The 27,915-nt window shown below is 29.1% G+C and overlaps 1 protein-coding gene across 2 annotated transcripts in view; it reads right to left on the minus strand.

Annotated features, from left to right (window-relative positions):
* LOC129989167 (colorectal mutant cancer protein-like) overlaps positions 1-26,288 on the minus strand; it is a 113,334-nt gene extending 87,046 nt beyond the window's left edge. The window contains exons 1-3 of one of the 2 annotated variants that reach the window (XM_056097536.1): positions 25,769-26,288; positions 22,374-22,660; positions 18,479-18,633 (exon numbers count right to left, since the gene is read on the minus strand). In XM_056097536.1, coding sequence (XP_055953511.1) covers positions 18,479-18,633; positions 22,374-22,660; positions 25,769-25,887 — 561 coding nt within the window. In that variant the 5' untranslated portion in view covers positions 25,888-26,288. Of the gene's footprint in view, positions 1-13,566; positions 13,679-18,478; positions 18,634-22,373; positions 22,661-25,768 lie in introns of those variants that run through there. The other variant, XM_056097552.1, reaches the window with a different exon arrangement.
* Positions 26,289-27,915: the final 1,627 nt, after the last annotated feature.

The following is a 27,915-nucleotide window of genomic DNA, read 5'->3' on the forward strand; positions in this document are numbered from 1 at the left end:
TCAAAGGAATAAATATTTATAAATTTTAGAATAGTATTTTGTTTTTATTATTAAAAAAAAGGCTGATGCAACTTAAATATTTCCTAATTAAATGAACGTTTACAATAATTCATTAATTTGAAAGTGAGGCAAGTCCATTTAGTTATAATAAAACTCTTATTTTTTTAGTCAGCACTGTAAACACTATTGGATTATAAACTTACGTTATCTGGCACCACAAAATACAATATATATATATATATATATATATATATATATATATATATATATATATATATATATATATATATATATATATATATATATATATATATATATATATATATATATATATGTATTAATACTTACCAATATTTTTAAATTTATCGAAATGCAAACCTTTAAATATCTCGCAATAACAAAAAAAAAGGACTTGCTCCGTTTTCAAAATAAACGGCTCATATTATGGCTAAGATTTTTTTTTTAATTTGCAGCTGCAATTCTTTTCCCGTATTAAAAAAAAAAAAAAAAAAAATGCTATATTCTTCCCTCCTTCAAAATTTTAAAAGTAAATATAAAAATGAAACGTAAATTCATAATAACTCAAAGTAACAACTTCAATTAAGAATACAATCCGGTCTCTATTTAACAGGGTCGTTATGCCACTACAAAACTTCATTACAAAAAAAAAAAAAAAAAAAAAATTAGCAAATAAAAATGTGTAAATTAAATTATAAAAACAAGATGGAAGGATTTAAACTTAGAGACTCTTTTTATTAATAATGAAAATTAATTAATACATTCTCAAGATGAAAATTTTTATTTTTATAATAAAGATCCAATTTTTCAAAATTTGTAAAAACTGTAACACATTATTTACAACATTTTTTTTAGAACTGTAGGTTTTTTTTTTGGGGGGGGGGGGCGTTGTTTCAATGCTGTTAATTTTTTTTCACGTGAAAATTTTTTTAAATCTCTTCATTTTGATTTCCACCACTAAACTATGTCGCTTACATTACTGTTCGTAACACTTTGCAATGTGTCATGCTCCAAAGTTTAATCAATAATAATGTGCATACATAAAATGCTTATGTACACTTAAAATCAGGCCAAATTTGTTAATCGTCATTTGACAATAGCTGGTACGTTCGGATTGTTTACATGCTTGTAATGGCGAAAAAATGTGAGACAGTGCTATTTTTTGGGAGCTGGATAATAATGAATGTAATCGAGTAATTTCGAATACAAATTCAAATAATCAAAAATGAGAGCTTGGAGTAGATAAAAGTGATGAAGAATCACTCATAAGAAGATTCAATCGGAATGAAAAAATAGTGGTGCATAAGTTTCAGTTTAGCAAGCAAAGCTTTCGAATAACAAGAGCATCGCCAATTTTCGTCGCCAATCAATTCGTCATAATATATCTCTCACTAGGCGAAAGATAGCTCGAAGTAAGATTTGAAGTATATCCAACCACTCGAATGCTCAATCACTATTATTCAAGTATAATCTATAAATAAAAATTGTGTAACGTACATGGCACAGAAATTGCTCTTATTACTTATTGTTAAATGGCAACAGTCAGATATAAACAAACTATCATATGAATTTCACAGCTGCATTCGATTCTCTGCTCCACTTAACTAATTAATGGAGCTGCAAAACATTATTAGAAATCTTCTGAAAATGGTTCGTCGTGTCACCAAAAAAATACATTATGTCAAAGGAAAGAAGATATACAAAAAATAGACTTCAAACACAAAGTTTACTGGAACACAAAAATAGACTTCACCATTGCCAGCTGTGTAATCTTAACGACTTGCCTATGCCTATGGAAGTTGATGTTCATATCTTTAAAACAATTATCTTGCAAAAATAATCTTTGCGTTAAAAAAAGATTTGAAAAGTTATCTGCTTAATGTTATTAATTTCATTTCTAAACAATTTTTTTCCCCTTTAATTTCAATACACTATCTAAAATGTTTGTTTTTGTTTGTTTGAATGAGGGAGATTTAGGGATTTTTAGCTACAAAGGCTGTCATCCCAGATCTAAAATGTTTCAAAAGACTAGGATGGAATTCAAACAATCAAATCACGTGCTTTTCCTAACCATTAACTCTACTGTAGGATTTTCATTTCCGCTTTTATTCCGTAATATATATATATATATATACTACGGATGAGTGAACAGATTCGATTTAATTCAAGTTTTTACGTCGTATATAGCAAGGTGGAAAGTTTTTTTAATGCCTTTCATATTAAACATTTAATAACTTCAAACGTTTATAGTCTCAGAGAATAAATTGGTCGCCAAAGACGGCTAATTTAAATAATGTTTAAATAAAATGGCATCTTTTGTGGCAAGATTCATTTATCAATTAATATCTTCTTTTTTTTATTTCCTCATATTTACATACTATATATTCTCTGTTACCAGAAAATTTTAATTTTGGAAATTGATGATTTAATTTTTAGTAATTGATGAAAATTTAAAGCTAGCAATACATGCAATTTGAAGTAATTTAAATTTATTTTTTAGTTTTTAATTTACTGATAATTTTTTATTATTAACAAAAATACATAATTACACGGCAAGCGGACAAAATGAGTTCGGATCATGCAGTGATCCCAACTCACTCATCCAGAAATATTATCTCTCATGCTCTTTAACTGTAAATCACACAAAATTAAGGACTCAGGTGAAATAAAACGTCAAATATTTCTGTTATCATGATACAAATCATGCAATAATTACTTAATAAAAACATTACAAAGCATGACTTTCTATATATTAATTTTTGCCAATCCAAGTATTTGGGTACCAATTTCTGCAGATTTTTCAGCCATCAGTTTCATGGAACTAATCCGTAAGATATAAAGCACGATATTTCTATACGACGTAACGTACATTTTTTTGGCTATTTCACTTTCAGTAACAATAAGTGAAAATATTTTCGATATATCACTGAATGCATTAAAGGTCGAATGTGAAGCAACAAGTTTGAATGCCCATAAAAATGAAGCTTTCAATGATTGTTCTTGAACTAAAAAGTTCGAAATCGGTTTATTTTCGGACATTAAATTAGACGTTTTCGAATCTGACGTGTCATTTTTTCCTGTATTCCTTTTAGACATTATGGTATCTGTTTAGGATATTTTAAAAAAGAGTATTAATAATAATATTGTTTTCCATGAAAAAGTCCTTCATTGTTTTCATGAATACCGTATACATTATAAATGTGCAACTTACACATACCATTTTTTTTTTTCTATTTTCAAGGCTAATTCATACAATTAATGTAATCTACATAGCATCATCAAGAGTCATTAAATTTAGCATTTCTTTTTGCTTAAATTATCGAAAATGATGAAAAGAAAAAAAAAATCAAGTAATTGCATTCCGACATTAAACACTATGTACAAAGAGATACTGTAAATTGTAAATGCGCTCACATCAATGAATTGCATTTGTTGTATATATATTTCACTGAGAATTTAAGTCGACCACCTTAACAAAGGACAATCATATTAGAGAGTTGCAGTGGTGTTGCAAATGTCAATAGCACCAGAGGCATAATATGATTTTTTTCGTCCCTGGTTTTTATCAAGGGCTTTTAAAGCACCCGAGGCATGGTACTTTTTTGGACCGTGCGTCGCATTTTTTTAATGGCATACGGTCACAAATGCTAACCTCCATGGCGCCTTCTCAGACTGAACAATCTCCTTGTCTTTCGATCACTACTCGTTGGAAGTAAAAGTTAACTGTCCAAAAGTTTCGCGCGAATTTTTTGTTCCTATATATTATTCTTACTGTCAACATGGTTTATATCCCCCCCCTCTCAACTAATATAGAAAGTATATAGCAAAACGTAAGAAGTCAGTGGATAGGAAAATGTTTACTGATTTCTCTGTCATAGCATGCTCAGTTTATGTTAAAACATATTGCTTACTGAAAATTTAAAACAATAGCAATAATGTAAAACAAGGGTAATTAAATAATGTCAACGACTTTATCAACACAACCATATTTTTTTCTGTTGTCTACATCCTTTTCTCCCGAACCATATAAACCTTACAACAATGAATAGTTGCCGGCGTCTTGGTAGGGCTAGCGCATCTACCCCATGATCTGAGCGTCGCGGGTTCGAGTCCTGGTTCGGGCTTGGTTGTTTCTCACCCTGTGAGGCGTGTGAAAGAGCCCCCCCCCCTGTAAAAAGGGATTGCGCAAGCGAGTATGCGAGTGTCATCTTCATATGAACTAGATGTCAGATTTCTGCCCGCAGGTGCTCAGGGGTCTTTACCCTCAGAAGCTACTGCAGCCCCTTTCCGTGGTAACGCAGACGATATCATCATCAACAACAATGATGAATAGCTTAGTTTAGTTATATTAACGTCACGTTTAAAGCAACATTAGAGCTATTTCGGGACAGACCTCGTCATTTTGAATCACGGTCAGATGTCGAGGTCGTCACCTGGGCTTACACCTCGTCTCCAAACTTCCACACCACACCAGCGGGAGAACGCTTGGCCCCGACGGATTTAACGTGCACCAGACCCGCTTACACGACGGTTCTTCGATGGAATAGATCACGAACCTGAAACCCTCCGGTTTCGAAGCCGAGAACACTGTGACCTTAAATCATTGAGAGAGAGTGGAAGTTTGGTTATTAGAAAATCTCTACAAGTTTATTAATTATATTTAAAATCCGCTGACTTTACTGAAAAATTATAGCAGTAAAAAAACATATTTATTTATTTATTATTATAAAAATATTTGAAATAAGTGGCGAGTTTTCAGGCCATATGCACAATCAATAGTCATGAATAAAATAATTTCAGTAAGTAAAATCTAGACTCCATTTCGTCCATATTTATCATCACCGTTCATTCATTTATATTATATTTCATATGAATATTGTAAGATGATAAAGCTCTTTTTTTTTTTTTTTTTTTTGGATAACAAGCATGACCAATTTGAATATATTCTCAGTACATAAATATATAAATTCATACATTTGTAAGAGCAGAGTAAATTCTTACTTGGCAATTAACTGTCGACCATCTGGCAGCATGTTTAAATGAATATAAAAATGACTATTAGCTTCGTAAGGATGTCTTTTAGTTTTGCTTCCTGAATATATATTAAAAAGTATTTTCTTGATCATGAGACATTATGATTACACATGGATTAATGAAGTAGTTAAAATCAAAGTAAAAGGTATTTTATTGCTACGATGATCCCCAACAACCATCGAATAAATAATGAATAAATCACCGAATGATTAGAAAAGGAGGGAAAAACGGGAAAAAACCTACAGTTAAAACAAAACGAGAAAAATTCTCCGATTAGTTATAACATTAAGGTAAATTTGTGAAAATAGTAGCAATTGGTTATTTTGATAAGGGTTCATTAGTGATATTCATTACGTAAATTTTGGAATCTTGGCACAGCGGGAGGAAAAATGGAAATCACCTCAATAGAGATCATAATATAACACACAATTAGATGTTAGATGAAATGCACAGTTATATTTGTGACAGCATAACATCATGTGAACTGAGTGTTTGTGACTTGATTGATAAGTATTAATCAGCTGTCTGTCAACACTCTTAATATCGCGCTCACAATGTTCTTTCCGCTTATTCTTAATATTTTTTCCGCTTTCATTAGTAATTATATGTCAGTTTCTAAAGAAAATATTAAAAATAGCTCATACTGTCAATTAATGTAGTTATAGATACACTGAAGGAATATTGTGCTGCGAATTAATTTGTTTGCCTCCCTCCTAGCCCCCAACAAATCCATTAACTTATCGATTTAGCTTTTTTAAATTCTCCTCCAACCAAAAAAAAAAAAAAATATTTATTTATTTTAAGAATTCCTACTACTTTCATTGTAAATGAAACATAATAGATGCATAAGTGAGAGCACAAGTAAACACAATTTATTGCGATTCCGATTCTTAGAAAATATATCATCCACTCATAGCAGCCATCTGGAATTTATTCATGGGGCCATGACCCCAATTTGTTGCCAAATGCTCTGGAATTCGATACACATCGGTTCAATGAAAGAAAAACTTCTCGCAAATGCGAAAACGGCAGGGGAAGGGAGGGGGAAGGAGCCGAATCGCATTACCGTCCATACAAGCTTAATTAAATGAATGGGTTCCTCTTAAAAACAAAGAACATATTCAAATGCTGTTCCGGAAGCCAAGTTGGCGATATAGCGCCAAATAACGGTCGAGAAAACGCGGCTTTTTTTATCAGTATGAACTACTCTCAGCTCACAGAAGAAAAATAATTTCAGAGAACTTTTTTTTTCCCAGACTAAAACAAAACTATATCTAGTGTAGGGCTCCTATGTATATATCTGTGTCTTCACATCAGTCCTCTGATATCTGAAATTAAACAAAGGAATTCCTACACATAGAAATAACCCCAAATTAAGACTATCAAATAGAATTTCATAATGAAAATGAATGAATTATGTGACTGAAAAACAAGAGAGGGCTCTTATTACAGTGAAAATTTTTCAGTATGTCGTTTTGCCTCAGTCTAGATTTATTCGCAATCATTTCAATTTTTTTTTTTTTTTAATCCTATAATGTAGTCCTATCTTATATTCAACAGTGCGTCACCATGGTAATAAAAATAATAATTAAGGATTTAATTAAAATCTGAAATCAAGCGTTTTCACCATTTTCATCTCTTTTTCAACAGAATTTCTCGTAGATAATGTATTCTGATGATGATTAGATGTTACCCGGTGGTGTTAACCGGTAAAGAGTTCATAATTAAAATTTTAAAAAGTAGAATTTAAATAGCTGCCAAAGAAATAGCCATTCAAAAAAAATTTCATACGCTAGATTCAAAAGATGCTAAAGACAGCCAAAGAAAAAAGAAGCCAGGAAAAAAAAAACAAAAGAGTCAGGCATAAAAAGAAAACGTGGAGAAGATTTGAATGGCTCAAGCAGCACAGCTTATAATATATACGTATTGCACAGTAACAGTATCATTTCAACATAAATATATTGTACATATGTATAACTATATGTGAGCATGCATAAATGTACATATATATTTACACGAATTATACTGCACACGAAGTATAAGGAAAGTATTAAAATCGTTTTTAAAAAAAATTGGACTCGGGATTTTGATGAATCTCCAATTTTTAGATCTCCTAGAGTTCGAAAAACACATTAATGGCATTATGTCTATCTATCTATGAACACGATAAATCAAAAACGTTTTGAGCTAGACGAATGAAATCTTGTATATGCAAATTTGTAGATTTTTATCAAATTTCGAACGACAACCATACACATTTTATTCGAGGTCAAAAGAAATCGTTAATTATAAAACGCAAAGAGCTTGGTATATAAAATTAGGCACACAGCCGTAATATTTAAGATATAAAATCTTACCAAATTTTGAATCAAATGCGTCAAAGGGTTGAGCGTCTGTCGATCAATACTTTCGAATAATTCTAATATTTTACAAAAAAAAAAAAAAAAAAAAAAAAATTACAAAATATAATTTTTAAAAAATGAATATCAACTTATTGTTTACATCACTTCAAGCTTACTGATATTTGCATCCAATAAATTGTTTCCTCCTTAACATTTCGAAATGAAATGTCGAACTTTCTTTCCAATTCTATAGATTCTCAGTAATAGTATCTTCTGGAATACTAAGGAATTCTTTTAATTACTATTTAGTATAATTAATTAAGATAAAACTTTGCAGTACAGTGAATAATGAAAATAACCTTTTATACTATGTTCTACAATTTAAAAAATTCAATATAATTATATACATAATTAGTTATTCTAGAAGGATTTTTTTCAATAGAAAAACTCTAATTATTATTATGTGTCCGATTATTTGAAAAAATTTTAAAGTTTAAAATATTTTAATTTTGTTGTTAGTATTCAAATTAAGCATTATAATAAAATAACTGTGAAACTTCATAAAACAGAAGTATACCATTGTAATATCCACTTAAAGTAGCTGAATGATTATTGACTAGAGAATTAATTTTCTATTTCAAATTTGTTTTCTTCATCCAAAACTTCTGAAATTTGCGATCTGATCTGCAAGGTAAAAAAATTAATAAAAGTTTGTCCTATGTCTGAAAATCTTTTTCACGATCTTAAAATTAGAAAGTAATAAATAAACTGTGGCTTTAACAACACCGAAAAGAAAAGATGATCGATAAAAATAGCTATTGGTAAGTTCGAGTGAAAAAGTTTTACGTTGATATAGTTTTTCTCAACTAAACTTTGGTTGCAAGCATTGAAGAAATTGAGGATGACATCTTGAAAATATTTGCAATAAAAAATGTGATCATAGCCGATGATTTAAGCTAGGCAAAATTTAAAAATAAATAAATAAAAGGGCGTTTCCAAAGAAATTTTCCTTTACCTTTATTTAATAATGCAGGTAAATATTACCAAGTTTCTGCGAATAAGCCAAAATAATAAGCATAAGGAGTTATTAAAATAATAAGAATAAAATTTTAAAACAGTCATAGGATCATACATAATTAAAAATTTTAAGGAAATAGATATTTGATCTAAGTTTTTTCGATCAAAAATAAATTTTCATTTAAGGAGGAATTTAATTCCAATTTATTTAACAGCAAAAAGTGAGAATTTTTAGTTTATTCGAAGAACAAAGAAATTTTATTACAGTCTAATAAAAATTATAATATCATTGCTTTTCTCTCATAAGCGGCTCTTCTTTTTCCTTTCGCATAATAGAATGAAATTTTTCTTTCATCCTTTCTTTGAGGCTCTTCGTGAAATAAATTGGTATAAAATTTTCAAATGGAAATAAGTTTATTTATTTGTTTTGAAAAATGGAATAATTCTACATATAAATGAGATAAATACAGGAATACAATCAAACATACTGAAGTGCTTATTAACTGCTAACCGATCCATCTACAACGGCGGATCTTATTCTCATACCACCTTAATATAGTTTTTAATATCATATTTTCAACATATTTGATAACTGCTTCTCAAACGCAAATCACAAGGCCAAACACAAATATCGTCATCCGGATCTTTATAAGGACAAAACTAACAATAAACCTTCAAAACTAAAATGTATCATGGGTTGAGATATAGAAGAAATTAAAACGTTACTGACTTCACATAATTACGAAATCGAGCAATGACGGATTTAACTATTTGGGGACCCAAGGTTATATGTATTATAAATGCTCGCTTTTTAATAAACTGATTAACATAATTTCCCATTACACCGCATTTTTAATAATAATAATTTATTTTAAGGCAGTTTTTTTTTTTTTTTTTTAAATCTGAGTAAATTGGTGAAAATGAACATCCACATTTATTTGTTTATTTACAATGATTGCGAGATATTTACACTTTTAAGCAACATTATTTAATAAATAAATGATAATTAAGTGAATGTAATGAAACAGATAGGAATCAACTGCATGTGAAAAATCCTAAGAACATCCCTTTATAACTAATAAAATTTGTAACTTTTATAAATTTATTTAGCAAATAGGTTAATAATTCTACTCGATATAGGTTCTACAGCCTCCTGTCAGCCCAGCGGCCCTAGACAGTCGTTTGGTCTGCCTAATCAGAAATCCACCACTGAATGCAAGAATATGAAGTTGTAGAGAAAGTCCCAAAGCACTTTTCTTTAGGTCGTAAGCTCAAATTCAAGAAAAAAAAAAAAAAAAAAAAAAACTCACCGCAAGCTTATACTTCGCCGACTGAATAGTCTTATCATTTTTAGAATCTGCAATGTAAGTTGAAAGAAAACATTTTATCCAAGTTACACCAAATATACCCTCCATGATTTCAATGTAGTATGGCCACAGCGGCATACAAAAAAAAAAAAAAAAAAAAAAAAAAAAATACAGTCAAAACCCATAAATAAAGCTACCCAAAACAATAAACACCGAAGAGCAACCCGATTTATAGTCAAGTACATATCCAAAGTACCCAACCTATATACAGACGGCTTACAAGTAATGTTAAAGAAGAAGGTACAAATAAAATCCGACGTCGGCATATCAATTTATGCCCCCCATAAATTTCCAGATGGGGAGGGTATAAAAAGATGATAGGAAGGACAGAGACATAATTCCTCGGAATCGGAAGTTGCAGAAAGGAGCTCTGGCCCTTTACAACCGCCGACTGTACCGGAAGTTCCGGACCAGGGTTGCTAGGAGACCTGTCATGAATGAAGAGGGAAAAAGCAGTTAGATTCGTCTTTTGCGAATGCACCCGGCTGGATTCGCGATTTATGAAATTTCCGTTTAATCTCGGCGATCGTGTGCTGTGACTCACTACTCTGAGCATTTCAAACGTTGCCACTCTTTAAAATTCACATACTAAATTTCCATTCCAGTAATATATAGAAAATTGATGACGGCGAAGATAATTTTTCTTTCTGCAAAATTCTTCCAATGTTGAATATAGAAGAACAAATATTCAGGAAAAGACTTCGTTCCTGAGCGTAAAAGACAATGGCGATTTCATTTTTCCAAGAAAATCTTTGTTCAGGAAATTTAGTTAATGCACATGAAGGAATAAACAATTAGACAAACACAGAATTAGTTAGAAGTATACAAAATATCAGTTTCCATTATCTCTTTGTATGTTCGTAATCTGTTGCATGAGATGAGGCAAAAGAAAATTTGCATACCTAGAAGGATCTAACCACGGTTCTTTTCGTTCAGAGGATCAACTAACTCTGCTTATTGCTGAAGCAGATAACATACAGGGCCTGCCTGAGTTGAATGCTATTTTGAGGATCAAGGGAGCATATTACAGGAAGAATAAAATTATTAATTACACTAAAGTCAGAAAGACTAAACCCGCCATGCAAATATAGAATAATAGTGGAAATTTTTTCACACCACGAGGGAAACTCTTTTTTTTCTTTTAAAGCATGAGAGTAAAAAATAACTTTCTAGAAATTTATTACGGAATTTTCGTCTTCTTCATGTTTTATTTTGCAAGAAATGACAAAGAACTGAGAATTTAATAGATAAAACGGCACATTTTGAAGCTACGTGAGGAGAATGAATCTCGTTATTTTGAACCGTGAATGCAAGACGAGGTCGACAAATAGTCATACGTAGTACTCAGCCTAGTAACGTACGTCTACGTATTAATGGGGACTACTATAAGTCTACGTAGTAATGGGGGCTACCTTCAATCTCAGGCAGGTCTTACTGCAGCAAGGATAAGAGCTGATGATGGATTCAAAGCGCAATAGACATGCATACATCAATGGAGATCCACCGCACCACCAAGACAAATCAAACAAGAGCATAGCATCAGGACGAGGTCGGATTAACAAATAGGCAATTGCACATGGACCACCGGATGTTTGGTTGGTTGGAGTTAGATTTTAATTCATGGGCCACCGGAATTTCTATTTACACTTTTATGATAATTGTAATTCTGTCATATATATATACATATTTATATTAATTGTAATTATTTAATAAAAAGTAACTAAAATAATTTTTTTTGTTGACCTAAGTAGAAATTGACCTAAAATTTTTTTTTATATATATTACTTGTATTATGTTTATATACAGAAAGAAAAAGATACACCTCCCGTCGACAGATTACATCCAAATCTGATTTAGATCTACAATGTTGGTGTAAAGAACTGCATAACAAATTTTGTTCATCTAGCCTGTTTCTTTTTAAATCATCTTATTTCACGGACGGACAAGTATAGTTCCAAAAATGTTTTTTTCTGGTCTTAGAGAACCCTAAAACGTGGAGATCTATTAAAATCCCGATATCAAAAATTTTAACAAAAAAAAAAAAAAAAAAAAAAAGGAAAAGAAAAGAAAACTTTCTTTTTGGATACTTGGATATAATATAATGAGAGAGCAAAATGAATCCCCTAGATAGGACATTTTTCGAAGTAATCTGCTTTTCTATATATTTCTGATTTTAATTTGAGCTGAAGAAGTTTAAACTTTATCCACTAGAAACCTCCCTTTCGCTTCTAAAAAATTTTTCGATTCCATTAAAGTTTTGTGGATTCGTTAAATTGTTTTCTCTCATTTTATACATGATGAGAAAATGACACAAAATCCAAAGGAAATACGAAATAACTTTATGTTTTCCATGTACGCGATTCGATGGGGGTAAATATGCAAAGAAAGAACAAAATTTAGTTGAATATACAGGATAAAAAAAGAACATATATTCTTTTTAAAATAAAAAAAAAACAATTCAAACTTTAAACAAACGTTTATTAATTACAATAATTAATATATTTATGAGAATATTATTTCGCTACGAGTTAATATACATGTCTAAAGAATTTATTTAAACTATTTTGCTTATTTATATGCATACGGTCATTCTATCATAGAAAATATCAAATGTGTTCCTTGAACGCAAATTATGGTAGATAAAATTTAACAAATCTTTATATATTTCAAATCTGTAGGGAAGGGAATAACATCAATGGAAGATTTTTTATTTTTATAAAGGAAATGAAAAAAAAAAAAAAAAAAAAAAAAAAAACATTAGCAATATAAAAAAAATTATCACATTAGGTAATTTAAAACACTTTTAAAGGAATTTAATTGATGAAAATATTTGACATTATAACTTAAAGGTAAGGTTGACATTATAACTTTTGATCGCACGTTGCATATAGCATCTTTACCCGTTGGAATAAAAAAAAAAAAAAAAAAAAAAAAACTTGCTCTTTTTTTTTATACAACTATATAAAGAGTGACAAATAGATTTGGTCTTATAGTATGTCTTTCATTGCAGCAGTTTCCGTAATGCAAACAGTCGGGTTAATTCCTGTATTTATGAAGATCTGAACAAAATACAGAAACGAAAACAACAGCAACAACATATATTTAAATTTCTAAGAAACTGTTTCCGTCTGGCGGAATAATGATACACATAATGCGGGGATTATACTGCAACTAAAATAGAAATCAGTTATATATCAGCTTTCAAAAGAATCCGTGAAATTTATTTTTCCGTCGCGATGAGTAACATTTGTTCATGCGAGGATTGGCCAGCATGCAATCAAATAACAGACAAACGTAAAGATTGCATTCATATCACCTGATGGAATATTCAATTTATGGAGAAAAAAATAAACCTCCCGAACGAATAGCAAAATATTGCAATAACATAACTACACCAAAATTTTTGGACGGAAATGTAGCAATGATGTCTTTATTCTAGTTCTCCGTAAATATTACAAGACGCGAAATAAAAATAAAAAGATTACAAGACCCGCGGATGTTTTTTTTTATTTTTATTTATTCTTACACTTACTGTAACTTCGTAATGGAGTGAGAAACATTCTTGACACAGGTGATGAAAAAACAACACCTCAATAAATCCACAGATTTTCTAAAAACAGTTATTCGCTATATTTCATAAACATCTTCGCTGAATCTCGAGACACACATAAATATAAAAAGGAAACAGCTATTTCATTGAGAAAAAGAGAAAAAGTTTTAAAAAAATCTTGCCCGTTATTAAAGTTAAACTTGAATAAACTAGTGATAAATAAACATCCTCTACTTACCATACCTCTTGAAATTAATACTTAATGCGTTTTCATTACAAACTACTCATAAAAAGGAAGATAATAATAGCTTATCAACTCGATTGTACTCTAATTACGTTAAAACATAAATGACACAACTAAAGACATAGACTATATTCTATGCATTGCTGTGAAAAGTATCCAAAAAAAATCATTCGACCAAATGCGATGTCAATCAAGTCATCTTCTGAAATGACCAAGGATGTCAGTCGACAATCGCCAGCGAAACACTTTTTTTTTTTTTTTTTCCCACCGCTCAGATAACTGAGCTGTCCAAGTACGAACACAAGAGGGTTTCTCTTTTTCTTATTATACGGCGCACTAATTGATGATAGAAAACCGAAAGAGAAAATGAATTTCTTTCCAGTTGATGTTTTGATTCTTTTTCTTCTTCGAATAACAACTTGTGAAATAAGAGTAAAGGGTGTTTTCACAATCTTCAATGACTTACGAGTACTAATACAATTTATATTAAATATATTTTTTAAGTATTTTGCATTCATAAAAAGTGTTTTAATAATTATTTAAAATATATTTTTCAAGACAAAGTACATTTCTACTGTCGGTCAATAGATGGCACCACGATTTAAGTACATGCCAATACAAATTAATCCCCCCTCCCATTTTTCATATACAGGGTGATCAAGAAATAACAGGTGTTTGGAGCCCTGTAGCATGTTATGTACTGGACGGAATATAACAAAATTTGACCACCATACACATTAAAGTATATGGTTTTGATTTATCAAAAAAAAAAAAATAGTATCAAAAAACGCCGATAGGGGAAATCCTGGTGTTGCAAGCACAAAATATGTGAGAAAAGAATACATAACTGCCAATGGAAACAGTAAATAGCCACACACCAAATACCAATGAAAAATGTTTATTACAGCAGCTTACAAATTTGGCTCAAGCTGACCACCAACTTGATGTCCCAATAATTGCATGCGGTACTCGAGGTTTCCGACGGTGGCTCGCAGCATATCGGCATTTATTCGTCTGACATGTAACGATAGTTGATCTTTTAAAGTAGGAATGACAGGAACATGTCCTTGATACACAACTCTTTTCAACTGAACCAGAATCGCCTTACAACCTGAAATTGCCAAGATTCTGATCATCAGTTAATGGGTGTTATCTTATACGGATAAAATTTCAAGATCTTACGCAGTATCTTCTGCACCATCGAGAACGGGGTATCTGTCGTGATATTGAACGTGCACTGCTGATAATCTGCTTATTAACTATCGCCTGATCCATAACAGCAGTTGTAACTTCTTCAATTTGCTCCTGCTTGATAACTTTACGTCCTCGTCCTCGTTGCACACCAAGAATTCTTGTTTGAAATCTTTCAACCATTCTTCGCAAGTTAGTTATGGTCATCGGTCCTCTACGTAACTGTTTTAACCACCGGTATTCACGAAGAGAAGCACTCGCATTTTCATCCCGCTTATAAAACAGCTTGATTAATAAGGCGCATTCACTTAGTAACAACGCAAACGAAGGGCGAATTCTTGCAGAATGATATAAATTCCCGCAACCCTTCCTTTAATCTTCGATGTCATGTCACAAAGTACCCGTATAAGCAAATTACATAATAAAATTTTCAATCGCTGCGCCAGAATTTCCCCTATTCGGCGGTTTTTTTTTTTTTTTGTACTAATTTTTTTTTTCTTGATAAATCGAAACCACATACTTTAATGTGTATGGTGGCCAAATTTTGTTATATTTCGTCCAGTACATCACACGTTACAGGGCGCCGAACACCTCTTGTTATTTCTTGATCATCCTGTATATTCTTGAAAGGATGAGAAAGATAATATTAATTGAGATTTATTATGATTTCAAATTCAATTTCAACTCAATTTAATGAGGTTCACATACGAAATATTTAATTAAACTTTCTATAGTTTATAATCATATGTTGCAGTAAATATTTTTCATTTATTATTTTATTAGTCGCCTTCAGCGACCAGCTGATTCGCTTAAGATATTGGCTTTCCTTAACTTCAGTTTAATCATTTAAATAAAACTTCATGTCTATGGCGCCGTCAAACTATCAGACTTTAAAGATGTGTTATTTTAACAATCTTACATATGTTCTGTTCATTGCACATATGAATTTTTCTAATGGCGACCAGTTCCATGACATCACAGCGTTATTATGCCCGCTTCATCCCTAAATTTATTTAGCGGTATCATAACTTCAATTTTTTTTCGTCTTGCAAATTACATAAATATTAAATAGCATCCATCTTTAACTTTCAATAATGAAAAAGAATCAAGAGATCAAATATTTGACAAAAAAAAAAATGAAAACGATTTCTGTTTTATTAACAACAGTAAAAATATTGTTGTGAAATATATTTAAAAATATGTTTAAAAGTCAATTAAATCTAGATTTTTAAAAAAAATTTGGCAACTAAATTGGTATTTTTGAAAACATAATTTTTCGGACTTTAAAACAGTGTAAAAATCATTCTTGCATAGGAATATTTTTGAAAACACAAAAATCCAGCTTATTTTTTAATTAATTAAAATTTTAAAAAATTCAAAAAAAATCGTTCATTTAATTTATCATATTCCCACCTTCCAAAATATATCTGAGCCAAATTTGAAAACGCGAGGTCAAACGGTCTGGTCTGTACAGCACCAAAACACATACATTCATTTTATTATAAATAGAGACATATGCTTAATTTCGTTTAAATGAAATTTTATACAAAAAATTCAGCCAAATAATGCATTTTACCTTGAATTAATAAAAAAAGTCATTTTATATCATTAATTTTTAGAATAATGAACATTTTTTAAGCATTTTTTCTTTATGTCTACAAAAAATTAAGTATCAGCTTTTACCAATAAAAAAAATAAAGCTTTTTTTTAATTGTAATTTCAAATTGAACATCTAAAAGTATTCACTAAGTTCAATTAATTTTTAATGGAAATAGCATAAAATAACAAAGTAACAAGTTGAAAGTAAACATAATCTTAAAAGCATTATTTGTATAGAAGTATTTATTTTTTCTATAGAATTTTCTTCCTTCCTTTTATTTGACATCTTGTCTTATTTTAAAGATCCAAATATAAGATTTTAATTTTAAATTGAAATTTTATCTCAAACAATTAAATCAACATTTCCTGCATAAATATTACCGAAAGATAAGTTGTATCGTTTTTATTGAAATTTTATTGAAGTTTTTTTTAATCAACATTATTAATTTTTTTATAAATGCCAATTTAGCTCTCTAATATTTGAGTAAAACAGATGACATATAAAGAAGATATTTATTTTCTGTGCTACAATAACCAAATGGCACTTTTTGATACACTAAAATAAAAAATCATATTAAGCACATAAATGTGCTCTAATTAGCCGATGTTACTCTTGCCTGATGATAAAACAAACAAACAAAAAAGTTATTTGCAATAATAAAATTTCTCAATATTGCATTTAAATCAATCAAGGTAATTATTTTTTCAAAATCTAATTTGCATGAAGTCATTCAAATTTAACAATAATTTTGTCTTAAAAAGAAAACAACTATCATAATTTTTGATATCTCTATAAAAAAAAAAAAAAGCAAGATTATCCTCCCTCAAGCAGTATTATTCAAGAAAAATAAGGAGGAAACAAAAAAAAACAACAGGAGATTAATTTCAACTAAACAAAGTAGAAAAATTGCCCCTTTTATTCATAGTACTTAAGGTTTCCCTTCAATCTAGATGCACTGATGATAATCCAAGATGCTGTTGCTGCTGATTTTGAAGAGAGAGTAAAGAAAAAATATTTTCGAAGCTCTGATGTGTTCTTATACTTTATTAATACCTTTAATCATCCAATTTACAAATATTTCACAGTAAGTACACAGAATTCTACTTTTTTTTTTTTTTTTTTTCAAAAGCCAGCAGAAATTTGAAGATAAATAATGATACAAAACATTATATTTAAAGTAAGCAAATCAATTATTCCTATTTTCAAGAATTAAACATATTTTAGAAGACATATTTTTGGTGGAATTGGATTTCACCGGTCTCTGTATGCATAACCGGTAAGTTATGCATACAGAGAAAAGTCATTTCTTACAAAAAGCATTAGATTTTAAACAGAAAGGTGGGTCATTCTAAGTCAGTGAATCAAATAACACAAATTTAATAGAATGCAGATTCACAACATCGAAACAATTAAGTGGCATGCTTAACAATATTACAAGTCAAACACAGAATAATGAAGACAAACAAGACAGCTAACCTTTGGTGTACTTTAAAGTGTTCAAAGGACTTAAATATCTGAACTAATACTTGCTTACATACCATTATTAATATAACTAAGTTATTTGTATTCCATTAAATGTGTGGTGCATATTTTATTTGGTATATTTTATTGTTTTACTTAATTTAATGATAATGAATCCCTTGTAGAGCTCCTACTTTGTGTTTAGAACTCCCTGTATAGCAAACTGACTTCTTTCTATATGCCTGGCTTTGACCTTAAAACCCTGTGAGTTTAGAAATAACCTGTATATGCTGTATAAATAAGATATTGGTCTTTCATACCTGCTTCAATATGCTAAGTCTCCAATAACTCCACTATAATTTTAATCACATTTTTTATATCATACAAGCATTGTAGACTGATTAATTGCTAAGGAAGTGGGTAGGGTAGATAAATAACCCTTCAAACAGAGAATGAAAGCTTTGAAAAGGTAAGAAAACACTTTTCTGCTTCAATATGAAAATTTCCACCTTAAGAATATGTCTTCGATTTCTATCAACAATAATCTGGAGTCTCAATTCCTAATCTCATATTTGTCAAAGTATTGCTTAAGAGAAATAAATCATACAGAAAATTAAACAAAAAAAAAAAATTTGAATTAAAAAAAAAACTAACCTTGTTAGCCAATTCTAATATATCATTACTACATCCAGATATTGTTCCCCCAGCAGCTTCGATTAATTTATGAAGTGTGTTAGGTTCAGGACTGAGATCTCGAGCACCAGAATCAAATTCCCAACTTTCATGTTTTCCACTTGCGCCATGACTGCCTAAATTTTAAGAAAAGTGAACTTTATTAATAAATCTAACTTTTTTAAGAATTAACAAATAACATTGATGTAAAAGGTTATATAAAATTTTGTGCATTTCTGAAGCAGTTACATATAATAATTAACAGGAACAAAATATTACAAAATAAAATAAAATTCAACAAAAAACAAAATATAATAATTGATAGGAACAAAATATTACTAAACAAATTAAAACTGAACTTAATTCATTTAGCAGAAAATAAACCATGAATAATAACATCACTGAATACTTATCAATTAATATAAACAAATAAGAAAAAGGATACATTTTAGCCTAAGTTTTATAAATTTATTTGCATAAAAATTTAATATTTTGTTCTCATACATTCTGCATAAGAAGTGAATTAATAAAAATATTTGTGAATTTCACAACGACAATCAAATTTATGAATTCTGTAAACAGTCAATATTTTTTAATAATAAAAAAAAACTTCTACTACTTCTTTCCTCTACAATTCAGTAGTATTTTTGACTTCCAACATAAGTTTAAAATATTGTTCACCAGGAATATAATTGCAAGACAACTTAGATGAATCTAACTAATTTTATACCTATTAAAGAATAAACTTATGTAAATACATATATAATGAATACATTAGATCAAAATGCACTTTTCTTCCATCACTGACAAAAAACAAACAAACAAAGGATATTTAACTTTTCAATAATTGCCCCACATATAAATTTTTGGCATGAAAAGTTTCTATTTAAGTAGAATTTATCAAAATATATTCAAAGTATCAAATGTAATAACTTTACTCCACAAATAACAGGTTAAGCAATTTAAGATGTGAAAATTTGGTGACAACACACAGAAGACAATTTGGTACTGATCTTGACTGTAGTTGAATTGACAGAAAAATATTTTAAAAAATCACAGCACTTAGAATAATTTTTGGAAACTAGGTACAACTTCAATTCTTAGTATAATACATAAATTATATTAAGCGAATTCCATAAAAAATTATAAGTGAATACAGCAGATAATACTGTAATTTCTTCATTTTTGTTTTAGCGCTATAATGCATGTTAATGTAAAATATCATTACACTAAAAGGAACTATGTAGTAACGATAAATTTGATCATAATGCATTTATTAGTTACATCTTATTCCCTGTTTGGTAAAATCGATGTAAAAAAGTGAACAAACAGAAGATTTAATATATTCCTTTGTTCTCCGCCTTCATAATTAAAGTTCATATTTCTAATGATAGCAATGGTGGATTTTCTACTAGGTAAACTGCCTAGAACCACTTGGTTGATATACAGACTACTACCAGTTTGGTTTTAAAAACTGTGGTTAGTTTAGTAGTCAAATAAATTCGTAGAAAAATGGAAATTTTATTTATTATAAAATATATAAAGACAGTACTAGTACTCTGTAGAATATAACTGGTGAACTTACAGTTTGTTTCGATACAGTCAATGATTATTTCAATATTATAAACATCAAACATTGGATTAAATAATATTGGTTGCAAACATGGATGTTGCACAGCCGTGAAGACAAAAAAATAAATAAATAAAAAATAAACAAACATTTTTAAAGTTACAGAAACAAGAAAATATCAATCTAAAATAAATAATAAACATATTAAATAGGTTGGAAATGAGAAATCAGAAACTGAATTAAACAAAAAGAGCGATCTCACAATGAGTATTGCCTAGGGCCACAAAATGCCTAAATCTGCTATTGGATAGCAGGTAAAATCATTGCAAAAGATAAAATTATTGCTAATTGTATGCTTTGTAGATAATCAGACGATAAGGAAATCATTCAGAACACTCAGTAATTCAGTTAAGAGTAAATATTTATTAACTTTGAAGATAGGGAAATTATATGCAATTTCCAGGTATAGTTTCACCATATTTCAGAATTAAAACACATAGGAAGTCTTACAGTTAAGTGCTAACTGGATATATATTTGATCAGCATTATCAGTCATTATTATTAGCAGAATCAATCAAAAGCTTCATGTCCAGTTACAGTTATTAGTTAAAATATTCCTGGAACTTTTTTACACAATTTTATAGTGTGAGATTAAGCAAATCTGGTGATTTGACTACCAATGTCCATCTCCACATCTGAAATGCACCTGGCAAATAAACTCAAGGGCAATTAGCAAAATTCTCCCATTTCCTCTGAACAAATCTCTTATAGTCTAAATAATAATGCTGAAAAATCAGCCTAAATGTAAAATATCTTTTCAAATATATAATAATTTATTCACCTACTAATATTTTTAAAAATTGAATACTTCTGTGCTTTGAAAGAATAATTAAAAAATAATGCATTATGTTGGATAGTGCATAGTTGCCAAAAAAAGTTATTATTATTATTATTTTAATTTTTACTTGATAATGGATGGTGAAATATTTTGCTTCGTATGTTACTAATTGTAATATGATCATATTTTCTGTAATTGCTCTTATTTTCAGTTGCTTGAGATGATTAACTACAATTTTACCATTTGATTGCAGGTCCAGTAGCAGTAAGTTTTATCTCTAAGCACTTAAGCTTTCCTTTGTTAACTTTCAACAGAAAAATGTATTTCCTAATAATTCACTATAATTATTTTGCAACTAATAACTCTAAATTTCACCTCAGTAATAATATATTTAAATACATTGTTAGGAAAAAAATGAAAATCCTTTCTTTCATGTACACAAAATGAATTTTTGTTATATTATCATAATTAATCATTCACCCGTATTTCCAGAAATATTCTGTTATTATACAATTAAAAAAGTTTCTGTCATCATAAATTAATTTATATTGCCAACACGTAGAATCTTACTGATGTTAGTAAATTCAAATCACCCAATCAAGTTCTGTTTCTTAAGATTGCATATAGTGACTAATGGTTACTTTCTGTACTAGATAATTTAAATTTATATATCCATATTCAAGGAACAGAAATATATCAAAGAGCATAAGAATGCCAAATATGAGTGATATGAATTTCAGAACACTGGAACTTAACTGAAACAAGAAATTCCAAAATTGTAGAGCAGATAAAGACAAGGAAACAATTTTTAAATCATCCTCATATAATAAACCAATCACAGTCATGAAACAAATTTTAATTGATAAACTAATAGGATGGATACTAATCATCACCAAAACTAAAATACCAATTTGGCTATTGCATTTATAGTAAAAGATGACTAGAATTTCAAAGATTACTTTAAAAGGACATTTTTATGAGATGCTTATTTTCTACTTACTATCTTTATTTGCCCCATTATCTTTCTTCTGTTATAAAATAAAATATATATCACCAAAATTTGATATTTTCATAAAAAAATGACAATCATTTTGTTGCTGTTTCTTTCCCTTCCAGTAATTACCATTCGTTTTAGGATCTTGAGACTAGCACTTTTTGGCTCTTTCACTTCGCTCAGGAGTAGTGCACAGAAAGATTTGATTAATTATTCAAATAGTCTAAGTTTATCATATTGCTAAGTGTAACCATCTTTCCCCTCACTCCTTTTTTTGACAAAATAAACGCATGTACAAAAGCACGGAGGGTTTCGGAATCTGAAGATGAACAGTAGAATGCTTTGAGCATAAAAACTTTAACTTCAGCAACTTCATACCTCTTTGCACTTTGAAAAACTTATTTATATAAAATAAAACTAACATGCTATAAGATTTGTCATTGTTTGTCAAATAATTAAATATTACAAAAATTACCTTGACTGTCACTACTAGTGGGCCAGTTTCCAGTACTGCTACTTTCAGGGGCAGGAGAAGCTTGTTGCATTGTAATGGAATGCCTTCCTGTAACACTGTGCATGGATTCATGCTCCCTTGCTTGTTCATGAAGTGTCAAAGCATTGATTTCATTAATAAGTTGCATTCTTCTACGAAGGAACTCACTGTAAGATATGCGTCCATGTTCATCAGCCCCAAGCTGCTCCATTATTTCTTCCACACAATGCTCAAGGTTAAGTTGACGGCAGACAGCTAAGAGATCTTGGCTGGATAGAAGTAGAAAAAGACAATGAATGGTCATGATAAAATAATAAATAATGATAATGAAAGTAAGAAAAGTAAAATTTATTGGACATAAAGAATGCTTTGTATCTCTAATTAATATATTCATTATTATTGGTGTATAATGGTATCATGTAGTGCAATCAATCAACAGCAAGACATGCATACTACTAGGCATACATACTAGGATTCAGGACAATGATTTAGTCAATTAGAAAGGTCATCCTATCTCATAATTTTAACAGATTAGTTAAAATATTCAAAACAAAAGTTAGTAAATGTTGCACGTCTACTATGCGGTAATCAGTGCTTTATTAGTTTACATAAGAAATTGTTTTGAGTTACTTCATGTCATAGAGTTATAACATTCTTTTAATCATTTATTGTTCACTAGCATTAAAAAATTTATCATATTTACAATCAGCTTACACAAAACACATTTTCTTAATTGATTCGTTTACACTGGAAATTATCAACAAAATTATCAGTATTTTGACGGTTATCAATATTATTACAATGCAAAGAATTTTTCCATAACAGTAATTGTTTGTTGCATAACTTATTCTAATAAATTATGCATAATAAATACTAGCAAAATTTAATAAAATACAAAAATTTGCAGTTAATGTCCTATTTTGAACCTATATGAGGATTATTTAGAGAGACAGAAATTATTGGTCATTGAATTGTGGTCAGAAGACGATGACAACATCCAAAAAAAGACATCCCATTCTCCAAACTTCCACACTATACCAAAGGAGGGAATTTTTACAAAGGGATTTAATATGTGACAAACCTTTATTCATGATGGATTTTGCCTGTATGAACAGAATAGCATGAAAAATTTCACATTCAAGAGCTTGTCCTAAAAGCAATATCCAGGCCACAAGGGAAAAAAAAGAAGAGTGTTTTGAAAAAAATTAAGCACTTTACAATATTTGTACATAAAAATTAATTGACCAACGATATTTCTAATCCTCATATTAGTGTTGCAATTGTTTTCTTTAGGCAATGAACAAGGACTCTATATATTTGAACCTTGGAAAAGATCTAATTTATCTGAATCCTTATGTTTATTTGATTGTCTAGTTGCATTAGAGAAGTCTATTTCTGAATCTTGTAATAACAATTATTCTATTACTGTAAAAAAAGTTTGATGATAATATCATTTAAAATATTGCAGCCAAAGCAAATATCAAAAATCTAATAATAGATATGTAATTATAATTTTAAAACAAAATTAAAAATATATTAAATATGAATTTATATTGTCAACTATCATACCACTCAAAGAAAAAAATATGAACTAAAAAAAATTAAATATAGAAATAATTATATGCAACTTAAGGTTATTATTCAAAAATCAAGTTTGTTGTGCTTAAACAATTAAATTAATCTGACAGAAGGGAAAAGGGTAACACTTGCTGATATATAAATATCTTCAACATAGCAGAAAGTATAGTTCAACATTTATGAAAAAAAAAAAAAAAAAACTATACATTAATTAACTTAGCATATTTAAAACTATTTAAATAATTGACTTTATTAAATTTCCATTTATTGTTTATTTGCATTCCAATGTGCTTTCAAAAATCATAAAATGCAACAAGAATAGACAAGCTATCAATCTTCCTAAATTACAGGATATAAAGATGGCAGGTTAAAAATAGTTCATAAATTCTGTTCTTACTAGCCAAGATTGACCAATAAAAGTTGTTAAAAGTAGGAATTTCTTCTATGTAATTCTACTTCATACTATATATTATATATGCTTATTAAAGTTACGAAGATTAAATCAAAATAGCTAAATAAGCTGAGTTATAAGCTAAATAAGTGTTAATTCTCTTTATAAGAGAATTAAAACAGCTTCAAAACATTGAGGTTTTATCATAAGATTCCTAATTAAAATAATTAATAATGAAAACAGTAATGATGAAATGTAATGTAATATGAAGATAGAAAGTTCATTTTAGGCTTATTATAAATAATAAAATTAGTAAAAGTATATGTAAAATTTGGTATAAAGGGGAATTTTAAGTTTTAGAACTTAAATCTCTAAGTAAACGTTAAAAAAAAGTTTATTACAAGGGAAAAAAAAGTTGCTTCTAAAAATGCACTATGAAAGAGACTTTTTTGTTATAAGTAAAAGTTACTACAAACTTTGTAAAGTCAGTTATAATTTAAATTATAACAATGCAATATTATATATATATATATATATATATATATATATATATATATATATATATATATATATATATATATATATATATATATAGCCGAAAACAATTATAGTTATGAGTCAAAATTCTCAATCAATAACTAATTATGATTTAGTGACAGATATTAATATACAATCATAAAATATTTTTGAGAGTTACTGATTAATAATCTCATTATTAAACTATCATACTGATCAGCACAATGCATAAAAAATATTATCAAATTTAAAACTGTCAAATCAGTTCTTATTTACATGACTACACAAATTTAAGACATGTTTAAAGAATCAGGTGTTTTATAAATTACTTTAAAAAGATTATAAACATATTAAAAGATTACATCTATTATTTATAAAAATAACTTTTTGTTGAGAATACAAATATTTTTTTAATGATAACTATAATTTTGTTAAACATGAAATAGATAAAAGAAAATTTAGAATTTAGTTTAAATAATGCTATCTAGTTTAAATAAAGCCGAGTCAATTCTTATTATTTAAATTGCATCACAATATATTCAAAATTCCCTAACATATACAGCAAAAGACCCATCTTTTTTAATTCCATTCAAAATTTCTTAGCATATACAGCTAAAAACCTATGAATATAATAAATACTGGAATGATGAAAACTCTTTAACTAAATCAATAATATTTAATTCCAACAAATAAATATATTTTGATGAACAAATGACAAATCATAACTATTTAAACTACTGTGGGAAAAAATGATATTTTTTTTAAACTGTAGAATATGGATTATTTAAACTTATAGTGATTAATTTTAATAATAATTTATTCAAAGGTTCATTCAATAATATCACTTGTTTTTAATCCCATTAAAAACTTATTGAATTCTTGATGCAGTTACCTGTCAATATATCCATCACCATTTCCATCACATGTTTGGAAAAGCCTTCTAATTCTTTCTTCTTCTGGAGTCGAACCAGAGTCACTTCCACTTGAATCACTGTTAATATCACTAGCCATGATTTATGACAATTTATTTTTCAATATTTACACACACGAAAAAACACAGATATGCTGTCATGAAAACAAAAATTTTACTTTACAAATGTTCAAGTTCTAACTACACGATATATATGAATTTCTGTTAACAGTAAGTTCGTGGGAAATACGGATAACATTTAAAAGAAATTTTTAAATTTCTAAGAAGTGTTCAAAGAGATTACACTATCTGTAGAAGAAATTTTAAATTTCAAGACATGTTTCGGGAAATTGAATGTGAGGTATATGTACATAGATTAAACAATAGATAAATCTCTGAAACTCTATAAACATAACACTATGAATAAACAAATCATCACCAAACAATCATTAAACATATGAAAAATAAAACGAAACTATCACATCGGATTCCATGATCGATATTTGTTTATTTTTTGTTGAAGCGGTGATGCCATTCCATTTCTTCATAGAACTCAAACAGGGCGTGTTTAAAGTAAATTTCTTTACATAAACACCAAATTTGCACAGTGAATAATAGACCAGCATAACACAAAAAAATTGGCACATTGAGAATTCCAAGAAAAATGATGCGCTCGAATATAAATATTATATAGAAATTAAAAAATTATCACAGTAAATTGCGGCACACAAAATATCAATGGAGCACAAACATATTGTTGCCACTCAACATTAAGTTTTGTATTCCCTGTTTTTTTAATTCTACTCTTAGCTTATTCCAACTAGGAATCTGACAACTTCTTTTTAGTTTAGGTTACGGAAAAAATTGGAATAATTCTTTTGATGTGATTACGTTAACTTACGCTTTTTAATAGTATTTATATAAGTTTTCATCAATATTATGTGCGTATTCTATGCAGAATAACTTTCTCTACTGTAAATAGCCTCATTACCTCTGCGTCGTGTTGTGAAAATAAATATATTTAAAACGAAAGGAGAGTTTGCACTGAGTCATAATACATACAGTGGCTCAAAAAATTGAGAGTACACCTTACTTTTACTTCATAAATCCGATTTTAAATATAAATAACACATTACCGGGAAGTGCAAACATGATTTTATTTTCACACATAACAAATGGTTTAATTTGGAGTAAAAATAAAGAAAAATCAACAAAAAATTTCAAAATTGAAAATTTTCAGAAGCATTTTAAATAAACATATGCAGAATTTTGCCTCAAAAAATTGAGAATACACCAATGAAATTTTTGCAATATCACGCATAGAAATAAAGTATCACTATTAAATTGCATGTCTTTTGGCTCTTATAATGGCCTCTAAACGTCATGGTACCGATTTGACCAATTTTTGGTGGTATTTGAAGATATTTTACGCCATTCTTCTTGCACCACTTGTTTTAAATGGGTTTTGTTTCTACTTTTGTGTCTTTGAAGCCTTTTTTGGGTATGGCCCACGAATATTCAATGGCATTGATGTCGGGGTACTGTGGTGGTGGTGTGTAACTGCTATTTACAATGAAAAAGACACCATATTTTCAAGGTACGTGTATTCTGTTTGGGATCGTTGTCTTACTGGAAAATGAAATTTCCATTTAAACCCAAATTTTTAGCACTTTTCTTTATATTTCTGCGAAGTATATCCAAGTAAACCGTATCATTTATAATGCCATCTGTTGCTATTGGCGATAGGCGAGGATCGAACTCGCAACCTTTGGGTTCGTAGCCGAGTAACAAGACCACTAGACAAAAGAAATTTCTCATGTCTCGTAGCTGTTATCTGGCTTATAAAGCGTCACCACATTACTCCCCCTTCAGTGCGTCGAAGGTGAGACGAACGATATTTTGCCTTATTTTTGTTGTTATTAGTGGTGATATATTGGCTGTTGCGCCTTATCCATTTTTTTTTTAATTGGCTGATTATTTATCAGCTTCATTTATTTATTGGCCGATTGTTTATCAGCTTCATTTTTTTAATCATTTTTTATTGGCTGATTATCTATCAGCTTTGATTTTATTTATTTCTGGTAGAGGGCGCTACAACAGTTATATGAAGGTTTTTTGCGTATCACGTC

This window comes from Argiope bruennichi, chromosome 2, assembly GCF_947563725.1.
Source record: "Argiope bruennichi chromosome 2, qqArgBrue1.1, whole genome shotgun sequence".
In the NCBI taxonomy this organism is placed as follows: Eukaryota; Metazoa; Arthropoda; class Arachnida; order Araneae; family Araneidae; genus Argiope; species Argiope bruennichi.